At 35.3% G+C, this 23,479-nt stretch overlaps 1 protein-coding gene across 7 annotated transcripts in view; it reads left to right on the plus strand.

Moving 5' to 3' along the window:
* Positions 1-23,479, plus strand: part of LOC148949809 (rho GTPase-activating protein 21-like) — a 280,475-nt gene that overhangs the window by 226,491 nt on the left and 30,505 nt on the right. For all 7 annotated transcript variants that reach the window (XM_089093760.1, XM_089093758.1, XM_089093761.1 and 4 more), the window contains 4 exons: positions 3,008-3,335; positions 10,985-11,130; positions 13,137-13,415; positions 18,438-18,585. In XM_089093760.1, the coding sequence (XP_088949886.1) occupies positions 3,008-3,335; positions 10,985-11,130; positions 13,137-13,415; positions 18,438-18,585 (901 nt within the window). The remainder of the gene's footprint in view (positions 1-3,007; positions 3,336-10,984; positions 11,131-13,136; positions 13,416-18,437; positions 18,586-23,479) is intronic.

Here is a 23,479-nt window from a genome sequence, read left to right on the forward strand (position 1 = left end):
CCCCTAACTGTAACTTAGTGGCGTAGGAAGGGGGGGGGGGGGGTAAATTGAAATTCCGCCCTGGTATCAGAAAACCTTATTTTCTGATACCGGAATTAACCACTATATTTCAAAATCTAACTTACCATGCAATTAGCGTCTGAGACCTTATTACTTGTCAATGTTTTTGCGTCTGAGACCTTATTACTTGTCAATCTTTTGCGTCTGAGAACTTATTACTTTTAATCTTTTTGTGTCTGAGACCTTATTACTTGTTAATCTTTTTAAGTACAATCTTTAAATTCATTTTGGAAAATAAATCTACAGTATCTTTTATTAATTTCAAAATCTCCTAGTCTAACAAGTATTATCCTGCTGAGCAATTTGCATTGTCCTAATATTATATGGCCAATACATTTATCCAAATAATGGCACTGTCTCCTAATGCTAGATTTACTCCTATCACCACTCTTAAAAAGGGCTTTAGTTAAAGTTTTCCTGAATCTCTTTGTACTTCCTCTTTGTCAAAACCGTATTCATAATATTATCTATATTTCTTCGCTAATAAATTATGAAAAAGAAAGCTCAGTATTTTCTGGACTATTCCCCGCATCTTTACCACGGTTTGTCACACTTTCAAAGGTTTAGCCCATGCCTCTCTTACCAAATGAAGCTTAGTTCCTCTCTTTAGCTAGTACTAATGCGGACAGAGAATTTTCCCTTAATTTCTTAAAATGTCAGAACAACATCTCATTGATGTGCCGCCTGCCTGAGTCTTTCAGATTTGCAACAAGTTCATCCATTGCCACTGTTTCACATATTCTTGATTCATCTCATATTCTTCATGGAATACCCTACTAGTGAGGATTAGGGTGGCGGAACACGGACCTCAGATTAAAAGAAATCCTAGGAGTTTTTGGGTTTGGATAAAATTTAAATTTTATTATGGGTGGTAGGGATGGAAGGGTGGGCAAAGGGTAAGGTGGGATGGGAGGGTAGGTTTAGAGGTGGGAGCTGAGCATTGACGAGTGATTGATATTTTATTTATTATTATCATTCTTATTTTATATTTTATTTATCTATTATAATTCATAGTTCAGATATATTTATTTATTATAACTCTATAGGTTATTCATTTTGATTTATTGATAATATATTGAATTAAATATTTGACGTAAGAGGTAATTAGATACGTGGAATTCCGTGCGAACGCAAACCCTCGTAGGTATTTCTCCTGCGCGAAATTATTATTATTATTTTTTTTTTTTTTGATGAAAATTTGAATTTGAACATACATTAAGGCCTCCATCCGCTTGGAATAATTCCCTCTGCCTTGTAAGATCTGTCCTTCAATAGGTTCTTACTCATAATACTTATATCTTCTACCAAACTTATTGTCCCCTTGCTAATTATCTTTGCTGTTTTTCTTAATTTCCTCCCTAAAACATTGTCTGCTACTTCACAGACAATTTCCCTAAAGTTATTCCATTGGTCTTACATTGTCCAATTCCAGGCCTGGATTCACCAATAGGCCCACTAGGCCGGGGCCTAGGGGTGCACAATGTCCAGGGGCGCAATAATTTATCACTGAGTGATTTTTTTTTTATTAAAAGCTGGACTGATATGACTTATCGTCAACGTGCCAGGTTTACTCCGCTGCCACGCTGCCTATTCACAGAAAAGTGTTTTTACAACAACACAGCAATTCCGTGGCCACTTATAAACTTTCGGATTTCTCCCAATAATGACAGCTGATAGTTCGGTATCACCGAACTCTAATGAGATTTCCCCAAAAATTTCACAAAAACGGAGGGGCAAAACGCTTGGGCCTGCTTCTAGTCAGTTTCCTGTTTACTTTAGCTTACGTGTTTTTTTTTTTTTTTTTTTTTTTTTTTTTTTTTTTTTTTTTTTTAGTATGGAATATTTTCGTTAACTGCAATGGTTGTAAGCCAGCTCGATTATGTTAAGATTTTAAAAATAAAAACGAGTGAAGCTACAAAAATAAGCTGCTACAAAGCTTCACTTAACTTGGCGTATAAAGTATCTGCAAAAAGGAATTACGACATGTTCACATTGCCGAAGTGAACTTTTCTTTAAAGTATCAGCGGTATCAAAATCAAAACATTTTGTGTCCTTTCGACCAATGATAGGTCTTTTAACACCCGACAACCACGATTTTCAAAAATTTATGTAACACCTTTTTTTCAAAATTTGTGAGCAATTTCACCATTTCGTCAGTGTTGCCAAGTCAAACCGTAAAAATAAATAGGCCAATCTAGTTAACTTGATAACGGTTTTCGTCTTTACTAATTCAACCGTTGATAATCCTTGATCCTTGAGCTGGTTCCATATGTTTTTCTCTTATTCCTGTGTATTTTTGACCCATGATTTTTTTTATTTTGCTTCCGAAACTGCCAAATTTCACTAAAAATTGAACATCCGATTTTACTTAAATTTTAAAGATATGTATAGTTCTGCAAGTTTTCACTTAACCAATTTAAACAATCAGATTACATTTTCACTGTCCTTGGTATTTCAGGGGGGGGGGGGAAATTAGGGGGATTAGAATGTCTACTGACATTCTAATTAGTTTAGCAGAGTATTTAGTCTCTGCGTTGCCTACGGTTGACGTTGAGTCCAATATCCATGCTAAGCTATTGTCATCTCATTTTCAAGAAAGTCAGATGAAGCTGATTTAGATGATTCTCATAATTAGTTAGAGATGAATCAAGAGTAATTTTTAAAGGTCGTTTTGAATTTTTTCAGCTTTAGATGTTTGAACTTTGGTTAGAATTGGATACCAGTCGGGATAATCGTAATCAAGTAAGGGTCAAACCAAAGAATGATGAGAGCGAGGGAGGGTCGAACCAGTCATAGGAATACTAGGACTTTTAAGCTAATATGAAGGATTTTAGCAAACACTTTTAGGCTTAGTCATTGCAGATGAAAGCCATTAAAATTGTTTTTGTTTTTTTTTTTTTTGTTTTTTTTTTAACTTTACGGCATCAAAAAAGGTGTTCTTTTTCAGATTGACGAATTACCTGATGTAAACTATCGAACAATTTCTTTCCTCATTCGACACTTAGCCCGAGTCGCAGAGAAAAGCCAAACGAACAAAATGGATGTGAAAAATTTAGCAATAATTTTTGGGCCATCTTTAATTCGACCGTCAAATAAAGACACAGATATTATGGGGACGATGGTGAAAGATATGTCCCAACAATCGCGCATTGTTGAAACCCTCATCACTGATGCACTCCTCTTTTTTGGTGATGACGAATTTGATGTTACCGTCACTAATTGTCCTGATGTCAGTTTTGATGAAAAGGGTGGTGGATCAACGGAGAGTGTTGCGGGTAAGCAAAACTTCATCTGATTCATAAATATTGTAGCGCAAATAGAAAAAAAAAGAAGAAGGAACAAACTAAGAATGTTATAAAAACGCCTTCTAGATATAGTTCTATCATAATAGTATATTCCGTCCGGTAAATTGTTTTCTTGCCACTTCTTTATTGCTTTAAAACATCTTTTCCTAATGAATGAATGAATGATTTTTATTACCCATCTTTAGCAATACAAAAAAGTAAAAATGGAGTAGAGAGAACATGAAAAGAAAACAACAAAAAAAATCGAAAAAACTAACAACTTAAATTAATACTTCAATAACTAAAAAAAAAAAAAAAAACCAATGGCGAAACTATTTACATAAAAAGACAACCATTACACATTACTGACTAAACATTACTGACACATTACTGACACTGTACGGATTGTTTTTTCATCATCAAAAGTAAACAAAGACCAGAAAGGTGATAAAGCTAAGATATGAGGGGTGGCAAAGGAATTGAAGATTGAAGATAATGCATTTAATATTCCCCCTTTTTTCCTTGAGTCCTTTCAAAATCCCTTATAATAGGTAAGGGTTTGAGTCTAGTTATCATCTGTATCATCAGCAGGTTATATTGAGATAGTTATTATCTTAAAATTTACCTTAAATTGAATGCCCAGCGAGATAAGATGATGATGAGCCTCGTGTGGAACATCTTGCTGGTGGTGTGACATGACTAAGGTTTGGCATCCCAGTTTAGCCTACACTCTGCATTGGCCCAGTCCTGGTCAACTCCTTTTTTGAATGCATCTATGGTTTGGGACTGAATGGTGGCTTCGGAGAGGCTATTCTAGTAAGGGACGGCGCGTAGAGAGAAGAATTGCCGGCGCTCACGTCGATGGCAACGGGGGACTTGCAGCTTCTTTGTGTGACCTCTTGTTGTATTGCAAGGGATGAGGAGAAAACTTGACTTGAGAGATTGTTTCCTAGCAGTTTGCAAGTAGTGAGTGCGTCTTCTCTCTTTCTTCGATATACTAGGGTGGGGAGATTGAGGGATACAAGGCGTTTCTTATGCGGCTTGTCTCGCAAAGCTGGTATGAGCTTTGTTGCTCGTCTTTGGACACTCAAGTGCTTTAGCGTCCATTTTATAATGGGGAGACGATAGGGTCAATCCAAATTCCAGGTGTGGATGTGGAATAGCTTTGTACAGCTTCTTGACCACACACAGTTTCCTGGTGGTAAACGTTCACTTTATGAGCCCTAGGGCTTGGTTTGCTTTAGCAACTTGAGCTTGTGTGTTGCTTTGGAACTTGAGTTCGTCATCGCCAATAACCCCCATGTCCTTCTCCTCACTTACAGTTTCAAGTAGGTATATCTCCAATACGGTAAGGTTGTCTATGATTGTTGTGTCCAAGATGCAGGACTTTGCATTTTGACACGTTTAAATGCAAACCCCACTCAGATGACCATCTAGATAGTTGATTTACGTCTTACTGTATCGTTGAGTGATTGGGGCTAATTTGGGCCTGTCCTAAGAGCTTGCAATCGTCAGCATATAGTGTCAATGGGTTGTTCAGGTTTGTTGTACAGTCGTATTTCATCTGAATAAACAATTTTACCGGTGGTGTCATAAACTACTACCCTCTGAGTTCTTCCAGTAAGAAAGACTTCAATCTAGGCAACTATATCCTCATGTACCCTGTATGCTTCCATTTTCAGGAGAAGAAGTTGATGCTGTATTTTATCAAAGGCCATCCACCGGAAGGCCATCATCCAAGAGTCTGGTCACAAAGTCATATGATTCAATGAGATTTGTGTTAATTGAGTAACCTTTATAGAAACCATGCTGACTTTTTGAAAGTGACTGATTTCTTTCTAGGCGAGAGATCAGTGCGTCATTTATGATGTTCTCAAGGACTTTGCATATAACAGAAGTTAGACTTATAGGGTGACAATTACTGGTTTGACCCTTTCTCCCTTTTTTGAGTAGCCCCTCATGTGTCACTACTAAATCCCTCACTGACAACCTACTGACACAGATTATTGACCAACCAACGTGATTCAGGCACCAGCAACAACACTCCTTACTAGACTAGTTGTCACAAATGATCCTCAACGAATCATTTCTACTTCCCATCTCTCTGCAATACGAAGCAGTGACCATATTTCTATCTTGACGGAGATACACGTGAACGCTAAGAAGGAAAGTAAAATGAAAACATTCCTTTACTGATTATGAGTTGATACGGCAGGACCTGTCAAAGATAAAATGGGAGAAAATGGTTGATTGTGGTAATATAGAAAAAAGCTGGGAGGCATTTAAAACAGAAGTCTTAGCTGCAGAAAACAAACATACCCGGTTATACTGGTCATCCCTGCCAAAAGCACTCCCCTTCTTACCCAAAGAAATTATAAGGGCTAGAAGGAAGAAGAAAAGAACATGGTCCAAATATGTAAAGTGCAGATGTGATAACCACTATGACACGTTCAAGAAATACAGGAACAGTCTAAGAGATTTGACTCGGAAGATTACGAGGAGGCAATTGCAGCTGACGCAAAGCTAATCCCTATTGATTGATTTTATGTTCTAAATTTTTATTGTCGGGTTTTACGTCCGTTTGGTTAAAGTCTATTAATTAACAAATGAAATGGTTTTCTGTGCGTAATTGCTAAATTTCGCCCGGCTGCGACCCCTTATCTATTAGAGCCCTGGCCCGCTCGTCATCTTTTTTTGGGTGAGTAGGTAATTTGAATTTGCTTGGCAAATTATAACACCGTTATTTGAAATAATGTTTTCTCGCCAATCACTACCTTTTGAATAATTTCACTGAAATATTGACTGACTGATTTAACAAATTATTGGTATTAAATGTCCATGACTTAATCTAGGTAGAATATAAGATCCCCTGGGATCTCCTAGATAAAATTTAATACATCCAGTCCATATTAAGGTGTATGTTCACTGTAAAGCATGTGACTTTGTGACAATGCTTCAGCTGTAGTTTGCCCTGAAAGCATAAGATGTTGGATCACTGGATTCATTAGTTTCTGATTTGTCTATTCACTGAACTGGGATTTTAATATTAATCATCTTTATTCTTAGAGAATTATCTAAATTTTCTTTGAAAATATGAAAACATTCCTATTTAGCATGTCTCTTTCGTGTTTTCTACTTATTTCTAATATAAGAAAAGTGCTAAACACGTTTAAATAATGGAATTTGGTAGATGATGAAGGTGGCTCTGAATTTTTGAATGGCGGCAAAATCATTGTCTTGTGTTGAAAATTTCAAATCTTAGGACCGCAAAAAAATAGCATACCAAATTTTGCACAGGGCACATCAATCTTGCCATTAAGCTATTAAGCCCCTCGCTATTCCTGATGACTAACGCAGACTGAGGTTCATCCCTTGTCCATAATCTACCGACTCTAGCCCATGGTGGTTGAAAATTTAGAAATATGTATTTTTTAAAAATCAAGCCCATCTAGTTCATACTCCATCAACTCTAGCACATAGTAACTGAAAATTTCAAAATGTTTTTTGAAAAAAAAACTATTAAGTAAGCTAAATCTAAGTTTTCGAATGGTGGCAAAATCTTCGTCTTATTTTGAAATATTAAAATCTTAGGACCGAAAAAAATAATAAACCAAAAAATCGCACATGACACATCAATCTTGTCATCAAACTAATATGTTTTTCCTAATGAAAAACGCAGGCTGAAGTTCTTTTCTAGCCTATCTAGTCCATACTGAACCAACTCTAGCCCATAGTAACGGAAAATTCAAAAATGTATTTTGAAAAAAAAACTGTCAAGTAAGAAAAAGTCGCCATTTGAAGCTGATTCAAGAATGGTAATTACTATTTCGATTAATTTTAGTGGTGAAAATCTATTGTGAAGAGAAATTTATGGGAATTTTGAAAAAAAGAGCCTGCAAATCCTCGAAAAAAGTGTCAGAACGAAATGAAAGCTGTAGCATTAGAATCGCCATTGTCAAAAGCCCCTCACAGGAAAGTTACAACCCCAACAGCAGAGAAAATCACTTTTTTGCATGTAAGAAAACTAAGAACTTCAAGACCTGAAGACCTGGAAACACTCTGCGAAAAACTTGATGGAATTTGATTTCAGATATATACCTGAAAAGAATTTGCTTTTTTAATTGTAATTCTGAATGTATGTAACACAGTCTGAAACTGCCTAAATTTTAAAACCCTTCAGAGCCTTCAAAATAATTAGCATAAGGAAATCTACAGGATAATTATAAAGTCTACAGAAAAGGGGAAAAGGATTAGATCTTGGTGAAAATGACGTCATAAAATTCAAAATGTCTGAAAAAACTTCCATTGATGTTTCAACTCCCGTTCTGCAAAGGCAAGTTCGACATGAATGCTAGTTTTGTTCTGTCACTCTCACGTCATTTTCTGTCACTTCTAGACTAGAGATAACCAGGAAAAGAGTAAATAAACGGCGAATTGCGAACCGAGGAACAATTTTAACTAAGAAGGTGAAACAGGACCAAAAGCATATACTTTGGAAAAGACGTCCGGTAAGCAATCATCAGTGCGAAAAATGTAAAGTATCCAACCTTGATGGCAAAAAAACAAAATAGCCAATAATAATTAAAAACCTCAAAGTTTTATCTGAAGCTTAAAACCAATAATAAAAGATAAGCCAGCATCTTAAATGAAAAACCAAAATGTTACTGAAAAAATATGCGGTTGATAATATATGCCATGGATTGCCCTTGATCAAGGAACCTCCTTTGCTTTTTTTTAGCTCTTTCCTTTGATAAAAGTTCTAGATTATTTCTCAATAAATGTGTCACAATTTGTGACGAATTGTGACGTTTAAATAAATTTATCACGAAATTATTTATTAATTTGCTTTGCAGAACTTTTTCACATTTTTCTTTATTTTGCAAGAAATGTACACGGAAATTAAATAAGCATTTGCTAAGATCGTGTTATTTGTTATATTGGGTTTTTCAACTTTTCCTTTAGGTTTGCTGAATTCTCTTTGTTCAGCTTCTGCTTGCTCAAGATGTGTTGGAAAATTGTAGTCAGTACAGGGTTTCACAACCCCTTGAAAAAGAAAGAGGGCAAAGCTGGTTTTGAAGGTGTCCGTCCTATTTCACTCACTCCTCTTCTCTGAACTATATGATGGATTCCTTGCAGACTGGTTCAAAGAAAAGATCCTACCCCTTACTGAACTGAGACAATTCGGGAATCTCAAATCCACTTCTACTTCCCATCACCTTGTATATCTTATCGACTCCATTGGGAAAATTCTCGAAAAACCTAATTGCTGGCTAAATTTATCATTGACCTTCAAAAAGCATTTGACCTTGTTAACCATAATATCTTAGTTGAGAAACTTGCAACTGACTTCAATATTGATTCATTCCTGGTTAAATCGGTTGCCTCCTTTTTATCAAATAGATCGCAGGTAGTCAAATATCAGAATCATTATTCCATTCCCCTCCCTGTCCACAATGGAGTACCCCAAGGTACTCTTATAGGTCCCCTCCTTTTTTTCTGTTGTGATAAGTAGCTTTGCTAAGGAATTTCCCGACAGATCGAAATTTATGGATGACCTAACGGTTTTTGAAACCTGCTACCGAAACTTAGTAAGCAGCCCTATGAGTATCCTCAATGATATTGCAGATGACGCTGCGGACTTAGACATGAGAGTTAACCCATCTAAATCTATGATAATGCCAATATGTGTTCTCAAAACCTCACCCCTTTTCCTCAACCCTATTCCGCAGGTATTTCTGTGTCTTCCTTTAAATAACTTGGGGTTACAATTTTCTCTAATTTAAAGTAGGATATTCACACTAAAGATATTGTTCAAAAAGCTAATGCGTGCATGTCTCTTCTTAAGCTCTTGAAGAAATTCACCGTCCTCCTACCCCATTCTTTAAGGATCTATACTTCCTTTGTCCGCCCGCATCTTGAATATGCTTGTCCCGTTCGGTATCAAAATCGAATCCACTCAAAAAAGAGCCCTGAGAATAATTTTCAAGAAGATAAGGTACCATATTCGCTCCTTCTAAAAAAGGCCAAGCTGGATACTCTTGAGCACAGGAGAGGAACGTTGTGCCTCCGTTTCACAAAAAATGCAATAATAAACCTTCGCACGGAAAACATTTTCCCCAAAAGACACTCCCCACCCAGACACTGCCTGCCACGTACTGTTTCTAAACCTGTTCCTATCTTGTCCCCCATCCGTTGCTTTACCTCCAAATATGAAAAAAACCTTTATTCCCTTCGTTACTGATAAAATAAACCGCTAGTTTTCCTCTTCTTTTGTTTTCGGTACTGGTGATACCCAAGTTTTATGTTCGTTTGATTTCTTTGTTCCCTTCCCCTTTTATATGTTCTCTTTTAAACATTTTTTAATGTATTTTTTATTTCAATCCTTTTTAGTTTTTTTAGTTTTTACCTTTTTAACTTTCTAACATTTTGCCGCTTAATGTGTTTGACTAATCAATGGTTTTGCCATTCTGATATTATTGTTTTTGGAATTGTTTTGCCAGTTTTTTAGTTGTTTCCTTTTTTATGTTTTTTTTTTTTTGGTTTTATGATTCCAAAATGCAAATTTCGCCCTTCGGGGCTTGTGATAGAAATTTTTTGAAATAAATATCTTATCTAAGTAAAAAAATAAAAAAAGACTAGGTATCACCGTTCTTTTTTTGCGGGTAGTGGTCTTTTACACGTGAAAAAAAAAAAAGAAAAAAAAAGAGATTAGAAGACCGGCGAAATTTTTTTTCTTCTTTAACGTTAAATGTCCAAAACTTCTTCTTTAATTTTTAAGCTTATAGACTCATTAACAGATTTTTCTGAGCTGTCAGGATAGCTGCAAAGTATAGAACAGGCATTTGATATAATCTCAAAGAGAAACAACCGTTTTGTACACGTCTTTGTTACCGCTTGATGTAGCTCAAATCCTCCGACTTTTGTTTGCCGTGAATCTAGAAATTAAGCAAAGTGTGAGAATTATACAAATTTACCAAAAGATATAAAGTTGGAATGTACTGCATTGAATATCTATACACTACTTATAAGGTGGGTGGGGGAGGGGGCTTGACTGCTTATTTTTCGCCCAGGGGACAATTTCTTCCCGATTTTTCTTGAAACAACCATTCCTTTATGTAGTAATATCCATACAGCTAAGGTGGCTTTATTAACCGGTTGTGAAGAAATAGCTAAATAACAATGAATTTCTAAATAAAATATAGTGAACTGGAAAATCTTTAAAAGCCTATAATTCTGGAAATCGTTATTTGCCCCATAGAGCGAAGAGAAAAGACCACCCTCCCCACATGTAGACTGATGTTTTTTTATCTGTTAGTAAGTATAATCGGTACTATCAAAGAAGATGTAAAGCTGATTTTAGTGTCGGGAGGAACGTTCCCAACGCACAAGGCCGTATTCAGGGGGGGGGGGCAATTACCCGGTTTGACCCCCACCCCCCTCGAAATGTTTGTTTGACTCGTAAAAACGTAACAAAAATGGACATAAACAAATTTTGTATGCGATTTTTGAGGTTTTTATGTAACCCTCCCCCCCCCCAAGAAAGTAGTAACCCCCCCCCCCACCGAACAAAAATCCTGGATGTGCTTCTGCCAACCCAAATATAAATTTTGGTTGTTCTTGAATTGTTCCTTCCTTTTCAGGGGAAGAGGATAAAACTTTGCTAAGTCCGCGACATATTGTTGCTTCAATATTAAAATCTTGTGCTCAACGAATCAGTTCGTCCGATCCAGATATTGGAGCCTCGTCTGCCATGGAGAAATCACTTAAAGTCTCAACAAGGAGAGAGGTAGGATTCCAAAGATTATTAAGTTTGTCAATTTTTTTGTGGCACTTGTACTGACGTTTTTGAGACTCATCGTTTTGTAGTCGCAATCTCTATTGCGAAAACCGGTTTCGTCTCAATGGGGAGGAAATAAGTAAAAAAAGATGATAAATGGTGATTCTCTAATCCAGCAGACACCTACGGTTATGGCCTATGGAAAGTACGGTCCATTCAGAGGTGTGCTTAGCTAGATATCAATATCTAGCCATCATCACTTTCATTAATTCACGACTGCTTATAGAAGAGGAAGCAAATTATGGTTGGTATATAACGTCCCTGGTAATTTTCCTTAATTATATACCTGATTTATATAGTGGCAGATTAATGTAATTTTTATTAAATGTAAATAAATATAGCTTAGGCCATTTTGATTAAGCTCCGTTCACATGTGCTTAAATTTCATCAATTTCTAGCCATCATCAGATTAGACCAATCACGGTTGCTTATAAAATAGGAACCAAATTATCATTGGTATATAACGCCCCTGGTAATTTCTCTTAATTGTATATCTTATTTATATAGTGACATTTATGTAACGTTTATTAAATATAAATGAATGTAACATAGGTCATTTCGATTAAGTTCCATTCATATATGCTTAAAAAATCATCAGTTTCTAGCCAACATCAGTTTGGACCAATCACGGCTGCTTATACAAGAGGAAACAAATTATGATTGGTAATTTCCCTTAATTGCATACTTGATTTATATAGTGGTAGATTCACATAATTTTTATTAAATATGAATAAATATAGCTTAGGCCATTTTGATTAAGGTCCATTCACATGTGCTTAAATAATCATCAATTTCTAGCCACCATCAGTTTGGACCAATCACGGCTGCTTATAAAAGAGGTAGCGAACTATGATTGGCAGATAATAAGTATGGCTAGACATTGATGTCTAGCTAAGTATTTATGTGATTTAGACTTAAAGTAATTCCATTTTTCAAAGACTCGGTTGGCTTTTGCAACTGTAGCTCTTACCGGAATGTTTCATTTGTATGAATGCGTGGAACACAAACTGTGTCTTCCGTGTAGAAACAAGACAACATCACAAACATCAAAAACAAGAAGAACAATAGCGAATCTTTTTATGAGATGGGGAAGATAATTTGAATGAATATTTCGGCCCTATGTCCAAGGGCCGTCCTCAGCAAAACAAAAATATATAAAAGAAAGAAAACTCACAACAACATGCAACAGATAAAATAGGACTGTTTTGAAAAATTTTACATTTTAGTTTTCATTCAGTTTCGAATTAAAATTTGAAACTGAAATTGAAATTCGAAACTCAACTTGAAATTTCCTGAAAACTCTGGCTCTACGTCAGAGTTGTACAATCTGAACTCTACCCAACTCATGTGTGATCTTAAGTGTTCTACGATATTTTAAAGTATGGATCTGTGATTGCATTCTCGGGTTGGTCTAGAGCGTAATTAACCACTGAATTTAGTAAACCTGGTTTTATTGAAGAATATTTTGCCAAATATGTTCCAAAGGCTAAAAAAGGCTAGGAACCCCATACCTAAGCTATTGCACAATTTTTCTTAAGGTTGTCCCTAGGGGACATAGTAACCGAAAATATAAAAACCTGTTGTGAAAAAAAAAACATCAAGGGAGGACAAATCACCATTTGAAGCTGATTCAGGAATGTTAACTATCATTCAGATTAAACTTGATGATAAAGTTTGTTGTGAAAACAATTCTGTTGGAATTTCAAAAAAATAGCCAGAAACCTCACAAAAATAGTGTCGAATTTAATTGAAAACAGCAAGTTTGGAATCATAATCACTAATTCTATTTAGGAGAATTACAGTCCTCCATCTTGAGCAACAGGGAAAATTCCTTTTTTATATGGGATATAGTGGTGTGTCTTTTGTCCAATTGCTGCTAGCGGGGCGCTGAAACATCATAAAGAGGTGTTTTAGTCTTTATAAGCATTCATAATATATTATTGCTCCTTTTCCAGCTACTTGACGATAAACGAAGGTCATCAGTATCGAGCACTCAAAGTAGCTCAACTGGTACTGGTCACGGTAGTGTACAGTCTCTCCCTGAATCTGCAATATCTACATTGGTTGGCAGTACAACGAAATCTTCTCAGATCAGTGGAACGGGTTCGATATCTTCGAGGAAAGAAGGTTCCGTAGCGCGAATATCGCAGCTCTTAGCCTGGGAGTTTGCCCAGGGGCAAAATCTTTCGGCTATGACGTCGAACAAGCTGAAGAAACATGAGGCGGATCTCAAGGTTTTTCTCTTAACATCTTTTTATTTGAATTATCAACTGATTACCAACTTAATTACCAAAGAAAAATGAGCCAGATCTCAAGGTTTTTCTCTTGACATTTATTTTAATTACCAACTAATTACCAACTTAATTACAAAAGAAAAATGAGGCAGATCACAAGGTTTTTCTCGAAATCTTTTTATTTTAATTACCAAGTTAATTACAATTGTCAATTGAATTACCAATTCACTACCAACTTAATTACCAAAGAAACATGAGGTGGATGTCAAGGCATTTCTCTTGATGTTTTTATGTTAATTCCAAGTATTCTTGTTTTACTATATTAGGTCGACTCTTTGACTAAAAGAAAGGAAGAACTTTTAAAAGAAAGAGGCAAACACTATTTCCTTCCCTCTTTTTAGTACAAGAAGATATGCAGATATACTCTTCATAAACAAACACTAAATAAAATCTTAAAGTTACTTACAATTATAAATTACTTTCATAATGCTCCAAAAAACAAGAGTGCCGCTAGGAAATTTTGAACAGAGGGTGCAAGTACTGCCAGCACTTTTTTTTTCTCCAGCATTTAAATAGGAGCATTTTTATTTTCTTCTTGGCGATTTTTTTTAATCTCCTTCTCTCCCAGGGGGGTCATCTAGGTCCTTACATTGATGCGCCAATGAAAACCGTTACTTATTTTGCTGAATTGTAATAAAACCGTCAATTTAATGATAAAGTATTTTAATAGTTCATCGCATTTTTTGCCGCTCGAGAATATTTCCATTGCGTATATTTCTTGGCCACTCAATTATGCTTACAGCCTCCATCCCTGTCACCTCCTAGGAGAATTGTAATCTTTTTGTTCTCTGTAAAAAAGAGAAATACAAAACAAAATTTGGCCAAAAATCTTTTCCATTTCTAAAAAAAAAATCAAGGTATTATATATATAAAAAAAAAATGAAGTGGAAATGTTGAGATCTAAAATTTCCGTTTTAATAAACCTGGTAAAAAAAAGGAAAAAATAACAATAAAATGAATCTACCAAGATAAAAGAAAAAAATTAGCTTCAACACTGAGCCTTCTTTATACATTAATATCATCATAAGTATAATTCAAATGTGGCGTCAATGTACTTCTAAAAATGTGCAAAATTTAGACTGTTTTAACAGAGGATTTTAAATCATTATTTAACGACATTGTCACCCTCTAATACCCTACCTAATATGCTACGATGCCAATTCGGTAGCAGAGTGATCTAGATGGCAGTTAATGTTTCTTTTACAAGTTTAAGCTCCTCTATCTTACTATTACATTTTATCTTGAGGCTTTCTTTTGATAGATAGGCAATGTGGTTTTCGTGATTAGCTATGCTTAAGACTTGGTCTTAATTTAAGATCACTTGCGTAATTTAAGGTCAGGATGGAAGGGGTGCCCTAAGGGGGAAGGGCAGCCTGAGATATCGGATGAACCTAAATGGTATAAGAAAATTGAAATGTAGTATACCTCTATTTTTATACCCTGGTATATTTTGAAAAGCTAAATTTTTATTATGTTTAAGAGGTAATTACTTGGCAAAAAAAAAAAAAAAAAAAAAAAAAAAAAAAAAAAAAACTGTCGTCCTAATCCAGCAATTGAGACAAATGTGCATTTGAACGAGGCTCTCACCTTACACATCCATCCAACTACCTAGGACCAAACAGTATACCCAAACCATCAACCAAATAGAAAAGTCCAAATCCATGCAAAGTTGTCATCAATAAATGTAAGTCGTTGTAAAATTACCAGCAAAAGCACCTTAAATCTAGCAAAATATTTCCAAGTAAAACCTTCCAATTAGGGCTCATCAGAAGAATACCACCGGCCTTAACGGGTTTCGAGGCTTTACATTCTTTACCCAGCACGGTGGCGCCTCTACCATAAGATCTATATGGTAACCCTATGTCAGGTCAAACCTGTGAAATACATGCATACTAGTCAAGCTAATAAAAATTACATACAAAAAGTGTTTCAATGTTTCCATAATCAAATCCCAGAGGTCACTGAAAGAGACCATTCTGGAACAAATGAAGACAATTCCAGATGTATCTTTTATTGGTATCTGGAACCAATTACCAATTTAAAGATCCTCAAGCTTGTTTGAAACCCCTAGAAACTCAACCTGCGAGAAATTATATTAAAATATCATTCAGTATTTCTTTATAATTTTTTATATATTTACTTAAGAGTTCATGATACATGAAACTAAATTTTTTGAATTGCCAACTAATTTTTTTGGCAGAAAAACCTCTTAAGATAAGTTTTTCGCTCAGCTTTTTACATCTAATTTTAAAATCTGCGTAATTACTGCATATTTTTGCATACCTAAATAATTGGGAATAATAAGCCGAATAAGTAATATTTGAATGTATATTACTTTCAAGATATGGAAAATTAATTACTTCAAAATTAAAATCATCCGTTTTATTATATAATTTAAAAACTAATTTATTATTATTTGAAATATTAATATTTAAATCTAAGAAATGGTCGGAGTGTCCCATCCCATAGCTAGGCTCAAGAATTAACTCTTGTGGATAAATATTTTTTGAAATCTCAATAAACTCTGCACAATTTATTACCAAGAGATCGTCCAGATATCTTTTATTATTTGAAAGGTTATATTTTACGTTGTTTGGGCTATTTTTATTTATCATATATTCATATTCTAATTGACTTAAAAACAGGTCTGCTATGAATGGACTTGCATTCCCACCCATAGGAATACCTACAGTTTGCTTATATAAATTCCCACTAAATCTTATAAATGTATTAAATAGAACAAATTCCAATAAATTGCATATCATATCCAAGCTATAACATTTTTAACTAATAGTACCTTCAAAGAGAGTAGTCCTTTGGGCTTTTTTTATTAAAAGATTATTCTTAAAAAGTAACGGGTTAGTAAAAAATAAATTTTTTATATAACACTACAATAAATTTATCTAATACTAAATTATTGGACGATTTTTTATAACATTCATTACTTTAAATTGAGTAGAATCTATTAGCTTAAATCATTCACCAAAGAATCTATCATTTGTAAAGAGTTATTGTAACGAGTAACGAGGATGTGTAAGGTGAGAGCCTCGTTCAAGGGCAATTTTTTATAATTTGCTGGATTAGTCAAACAGTTTTTAGTTTTGATATTTTTTTTTTTGTTTTTTTTGGTTTTTTTTTTTGCCAAGTAATTACCTCTTAAACATAATATGAATCCAGGTTGGATCTAGTGCTGGTGGAGGAATCATAAAAATTCCTCTCCGACGGACCTTAACCCTGGTCCAGGTTTTACCTGAAATTGATGATTATTTGGCGAATTTATCACTTATTTTAAAAGGGTTGCTTAAGCAAATGTTCTATTTAGGGTAGGTTTTTTTTTTTTTTTTTTTTTTTTTTTTTTTTTTTTTTTTTGTATGATTAGTTAGAGTAACCTTATTACTTGTGGACTGTTGGCTTGGCTTTTGGAGATGTTTTGGATTTTTCTATTGTTTGTCGTTTTGGCTGTATTTGATTTCGTATTTTATATTGAATAATATTGATAAGGATTATATTCAAAGGGGTCTGCCGAATATTAGTAAGTGTAATGGTCGTTGTTTTCTTTGTCAAGATAACTTCATCCCTCGAAATTATGTTAAAAGCACTTTATATAATAAAAAGTTTCAATGTTTATGAACTGGATAGGAAAATTGCAAAACAGATAATATTATCTATTTACTAGAATGTAAAAATTGTCAATTACAATATGTGGGGGAAACAATTAACAATATATATATATAAGAGATTTTCGGGACATAAAACTACAATTACCTAGGAAAAAACTAATAATTATCTAGTTCAACATTGTAATAATGGTACTTGCTCGGTATCTAATCTAACTATTACAATTTTAGAAAATCTGGAACTAGAAAACTTTACTAAAGAGGAAAAAAATATTAAATTACGCAGACAAGAAGAGTATTGGATCCATGCTCTGGGTACTGCGTATCCTTTTGGGCTAAATGATCGAGTTGCGAAATACGGAGACATGTAGTTGCTAATTGTATCAATGGGTTAACGGACAACCCTTCTTTTAAGTGCCCCATTAAACGTAAAAACCGATCAAAATGACATATAAAAAATAATAAAAATAATAATTGATATTTAAATTCATTTTTAATCGAGTTAGTTAACATATGTGAGACTAATGTACTGACTAGTTTAATACAATCTTTAAATAAGTTATCAAGGAATAATTTAATAAAAGTTTTCTTGATTGCAAAAAATTGTACAACATGTAACTCAAAAAATAAATTAATTTATGATGCAGTTTGTATAAATTTTTTTGAAGATGTTATTTTTATTAAGAAAAGAGAAGGTGACATTAGATAAATTATGAAATATTTTTAAAGAAAATTTGAAGGTCACCGAGAGGAGAGGAGGTGGGATTTATAAATTAAAAAAAAGAAAAAAAAAAAGACCTGGTCTTAACTATTTGGAAGGAGATTAGATTATGGATATAGTGATGCTAACGATTACGATGATGATGACAGATACTCTTGCTACACATGGCCAACATCTGATATTGAAACATCAGAGGAATTTTCTTGGGGGGGGGGGGCTTTCGAAAATGGAGTAACGTGGATTCTTGGTAGATTTATACGTTTCAGGAGAGAAATGGACTTCTGGAATGATACATGTGGATATCCAACTTTACTTTATTGTGATTCAAATCAGTACTTGAGCTTGAATTTTACTTTGACATTAAAGACTTATGTCCTTCCAAAATATGTAAAACCTTATGTTCCAATATTAAAGTACCTGGACCATATCTCTTGAGCGGTTTCCTTATATAACCTATAAAAGAAAAACAAGACAACTATGAGAGAAGTCGTTAACATGATGGGATTAAGAGAGGAAGGGGGCTCCAATGAATCTACTTGCCTTAGTACCACTTTTATGCTATTTAACCATTTCATTCTAAAAAGATGAAGCTTCATTAGGCGGAATAAACTTTTCGTATTGTAGGCTGCCTTAGAAAGCGAGCTTGAGCGTCAGAAAAAAGGCGCTGAATTGCGTTTACTTGAAAAGAAGCAGATAGAAGAAGCTTTTGAAAAGGCTAAAATGGATATGGAATCAGAGGACTACTTAGATGTCATAGCTGACGACCCTGCAGGTAAATATCTTTGTATAATATTTCTCCGCTTATTTATCGATTTTTCTTCTTTTTTTACATTGCCATCCTATTTATCTCCCATTCTTTCTCTCTCTCTTTCTAATAGCGTATTATTGGAACGTTTATTCCAAAGGAAAAAGATGTATTTTACGCTGGGTAAAAGATTATTGAATCTCACCGCGTGATGGTTAAGACGTTAGTAGGTTTTTTCACCATCTTTTAAACCATAATTAGACCTTCCGTAATTTTAAAACCGTAATTAGACCTTCGTCATCGTTGCGTCACATGTCTGAAGCCTTACTTAAATGCAGAATTGAAATGAATTATGTCACTTTAAGGATGGTTTATTACTGTAGAGTGCATCAGAATTTATGTCGTACCCCTAGTTTTCTATACGACAACTTAAAAGGGTGTGCAACCCCCTGAAAACGAACCGTTGTTTTCTTGTGTTCAATCGTCTAATTCAAATGGTGCATTACAGTAGTTGCCTCTGATGAAAGGGTGTGCACCTCCTGAAAACGAACCGTTGGTTTTTTGTGTTCCTTCGTCTAATTCAAATGGTGCATTACAGTCGTTACCTCTGATGAAAGGGTGTGCACCTCCTGAAAACGAACCGTTGGTTTTTTGTGTTCCGTCGTCTAATTCAAATGATGCATTACAGTGGTTGCCTCTGATGAAAGGGTGTGCACCTCCTGAAAACGAACCGTTGATTTTTTGTGTTCAATCGTCTCATTCAAACGGTGCATTACAGTAGTTGTCTCTGATGAAAGGGTGTGCACTTCCTGAAAAGGAACCGTTGGTTTTTTGTGTTCAATCGTCTAATTCAAATGGTGCATTACAGTAGTTGCCTCTGATGAAAGGGTTTGCACCTCCTGAAAACGAACCGTTGGTTTTTTGTGTTCAATCGTCTAATTCAAATGGTGCATTACAGTTGTTACCTCTGATGAAAGGGTGTGCACGTCCTGAAAAGGAACCGTTGGTTTTTTGTGTTCAATCGTCTAATTCAAATGGTGCATTACAGTAGTTGCCTCTGATGAAAGGGTGTGCACCTCCTGAAAACGAACCGTTGGTTTTTTGTGTTCAATCGTCTAATTCAAATGGTGCATTACAGTAGTTACCTCTGATGAAAGGGTGTGCACCTCCTGAAAAGGAACCGTTGGTTTTTTGTGTTCAATCGTCTAATTCAAATGGTGCATTACAGTGGTTGCCTCCGATGAAAGGGTGTGCACCTCCTGAAAACGAACCGTTTATTTTTTGTGTTCCTTCGTCTAATTCAAATGGTGCATTACAGTAGTTTCCTCTGATGAAAGGGTGTGCACCTCCTGAAAAGGAACCGTTGGTTTTTTGTGTTCAATCGTCTAATTCAAATGGTGCATTACAGTGGTTGCCTCTGATGAAAGGGTGTGCAATCCCCTGAAAACGAACCGTTGGTTTTTTTGTGTTCAATCGTCTAATTCAAATGGTGCATTACAGTAGTTGCCTCTGATGAAAGGGTGTGCACCTCCTGAAAACGAACCGTTGGTTTTTTGTGTTCCTTCGTCTAATTCAAATGGTGCATTACAGTGGTTGCCTCTGATGAAAGGGTGTGCAATCCCCTGAAAACGAACCGTTGGTTCTTTGTGTTCAATCGTCTAATTCAAATGGTGCATTACAGTAGTACACCTCCTGAAAAGGAAACGTTGGTTTTTTGTGTTCAATCGTCTAATTCAAATGGTGCATATCAGTGGTTGTTTCTGATGAAAGGATGTGCACCTCCTGAAAACGAACCGTGGTTTTTTATGTTCCTTCGTCTAATTCAAATGGTGCATTACAGTAGTTGCCTCTGATGAAAGGGTGTGCACCTCCTGAAAAGGAACCGTTGGTTTTTTGTGTTCAATCGTCTAATTCAAATGGTGCATTACAGTAGTTGCCTCTGATGAAAGGGTGTGCAACCCCCTGAAAACGAACCGTTGGTTTTTTGTGTTCAATCGTCTAATTCAAATGGTGCATTACAGTGGTTGCCTCTGATGAAAGGATGTGCAACCCCCTGAAAACGAACCGTTGGTTTTTTGTGTTCCTTCGTCTAATTCAAATGGTGCATTACAGTAGTTGCCTCTGATGAAAGGGTGTGCACCTCCTGAAAAGGAACCGTTGGTTTTTTGTGTTCAATCGTCTAATTCAAATGGTGCATTACAGTAGTTGCCTCTGATGAAAGGGTGTGCAACCCCCTGAAAACGAACCGTTGATTTTTTGTGTTCCTTCGTCTAATTCAAATGGTGCATTACAGTTGGTTGCCTCTGATGAAAGGGTGTGCAACCCCCTGAAAACGAACCGTTGGTTTTTTGTGTTCAATCGTCTAATTCAAATGGTGCATTACAGTAGTTGCCTCTGATGAAAGGGTGTGCACCTCCTGAAAACGAACCGTTGGTTTTTTGTGTTCAATCGTCTAATTCAAATGGTGTATTACAGTAGTTGCCTCTGATGAAAGGGTGTGCAACCCCCTGAAAACAAACCGTTGGTTTTCTTTGTTCAATCGTCTAATTCAAATGGTGCATTACAGTAGTTGCCTCTGATGAAAGGGTGTGCACCTCCTGAAAACGAACCGTTGGTTTTTTGTGTTCAATCGTCTAATTCAAATGGTGCATTACAGTAGTTGCCTCTGTAAAAAGGGTGTGCAACCCCCCTGAAAACGAACCGTTGGTTTTTTGTGTTCAATCGTCTAATTCAAATGGTGCATTACAGTAGTTACCTCTGATGAAAGGGTGTGCACCTCCTGAAAACGAACCGTTGGTTTTTTGTGTTCAAGCGACGTGCCTACAGGTGATAAGAATCTACGATGTTGACAACTTAAAAGCAAGAATTGGCCAAAGTGCATCCTCAGTTGTAATCGGCTCTCTCGGAAACGTAGTAAATTTTCGTTTTCAGGGCCAAGTTGTAGTCAATTTCTGCAAGAATAACCTTTAGGGCCTGATTCTGGATTTAGATTGTGAGCCTGCGGGCCTTGACACGCATTTTCAAAGAAGGGCTGAGTAAGTCCCTATACAATTGGTCCCTATACAATAATAATGAAGATTTAGAAAATTTTTAAGAAGATGGATGGTGCAGTGCTTGACCACCTGACACAATATTTTTAGAGCGCATTATTATTTAAAATTCGAATGAATTGGTGGGCGATGAAACTAAATGGCAAAGAAACCGGTTCCTGTAATATAGGTTGTACTGTGTATAGACAGGTGGAGTCTCTGGTACTCCTGCATATCTTCTCTTGGGCTGGTCTTTGCTCAAACCGTCAATATTTCAGTTTAGAGTCAAGCTAGATGCATTACTACTATGCCATCTGATTGATGATATAATGTAAAGGTGGGGTTGCGATTTTTTTCAGTAGTTGTCAGTTACTGAATATATTCTTGTCCAGGGTCGCTGCGTAGTGTAGTTCATATTAAATTGACAGAATAGGCGAAATCTCTTCAAACAAAAATTATAGAATGGTGTGATTCTGGATAGTATATCTATCTAAAATTGAATAATTGAAGCAAAAGCTGTATTTTCATCTTAAAATGTGTATCAAGAATTGGCTCGTGAACAGAATTAGCAGATGTAGAAAACTGAAGATGTCAGAAATAGAAAAGGAATAAAATCATAAAGTGAAATTAAAATCCTCCTAGTTCTTACACTAGAATCTCTATATTTAGCTTCATCTAATAATTTTTGCTGTAATTGTTTTTAATCTCTTGGCTTCATAAGAATCATTTCCGTTTAATTTTGAGAAGAATCATGGTCCCTTTTCTCTTAAGAAGGTACACTGATGGAAACCCTTTTCTCGGCCTTTTCTCGGCCCCTCTTTTTCGGCCATGTTTCTAAATTTTAAACTTGACCCCCTTGACATTTCTGTTTGGAGAACCCATTCAATAGAGCATTTAGGCTTTTTCAGAGGTTCAGCGTCATCCTTGTCAGCTACAGCCTTAGCAATCAAGTCTTTAATTTTGATTATTTTTCAGCCATAGTTTGTAGTTCCCTTATTTTTGTATTTTTTGCATTTATTTTCTGGCTGTTCACACATACATAGGGATATGATTTTCTATCAAAAATGTGTTTTCTTCTGTTTTTTATTTTACAAATGTTTCCCCTCCTTCTTTTTATTACGTGTAATTTTTGAAATTCCCAATTTCAGTTGAACGTTCTCATTACCGATTTTCTTGTTAAAGATCGTGACATGATTCTAAAAGGCGATAAGGAGTGTCTTATGATAAAAGATAAGATAATTCCAAGATAACGGTAGAACTTGGAATTCAAACGAAACTTTGAAACATACCTGCACATACGGGAAATTCCAGCCCCCTCCATCCCCTTGGAAATTGATCCAAAGACCCCTGCTTCCCTATAAGTTTTATATACACTCTTTCTTCTATCTTTTCCGTTCTTGGAACAAGATCCTTTTAATCCCTCCCCTCTCCCCTCCATTAGAGGTGTGTCGAAGCTTAAAAATGTTGTATGACATAATACCTTATCTACTTGAAATTTCTAAACGATGTATGAACATTTAGCATCAAAAGTTGAATATATATATATATATATATATATATATATATATATATATATATATATATATATATATATATATATATATATATATATATATTATTTGCTAAGTTCACTATTTTATTAAAAGTTTCGCCCGTTTTCCATTCTTTTTTTTATTTCATTTTGATTGCAAATTGAAAGGCAGTGTTGTGTAAGGAATCATTTGGACTAGTGGCATTCTTTCCAGTTTGTCTGGTATAGTATTTCATTTCCAATTTCTCTTGGTACTTGGTAGGGAGGAAGAAGGTTACGTTGAATGTCCAACTGTAGGGATTTTAGTCCAAATTATATGGCAACAAAGTGATTAATTAATTGTTCCTTATTATTAGGCTAG

Source organism: Artemia sp. Qi Xiang Cuo, chromosome 8 (genome assembly GCF_049724085.1).
Source record: "Artemia sp. Qi Xiang Cuo chromosome 8, ASM4972408v1, whole genome shotgun sequence".
In the NCBI taxonomy this organism is placed as follows: domain Eukaryota; kingdom Metazoa; phylum Arthropoda; class Branchiopoda; order Anostraca; family Artemiidae; genus Artemia; species Artemia sp. Qi Xiang Cuo.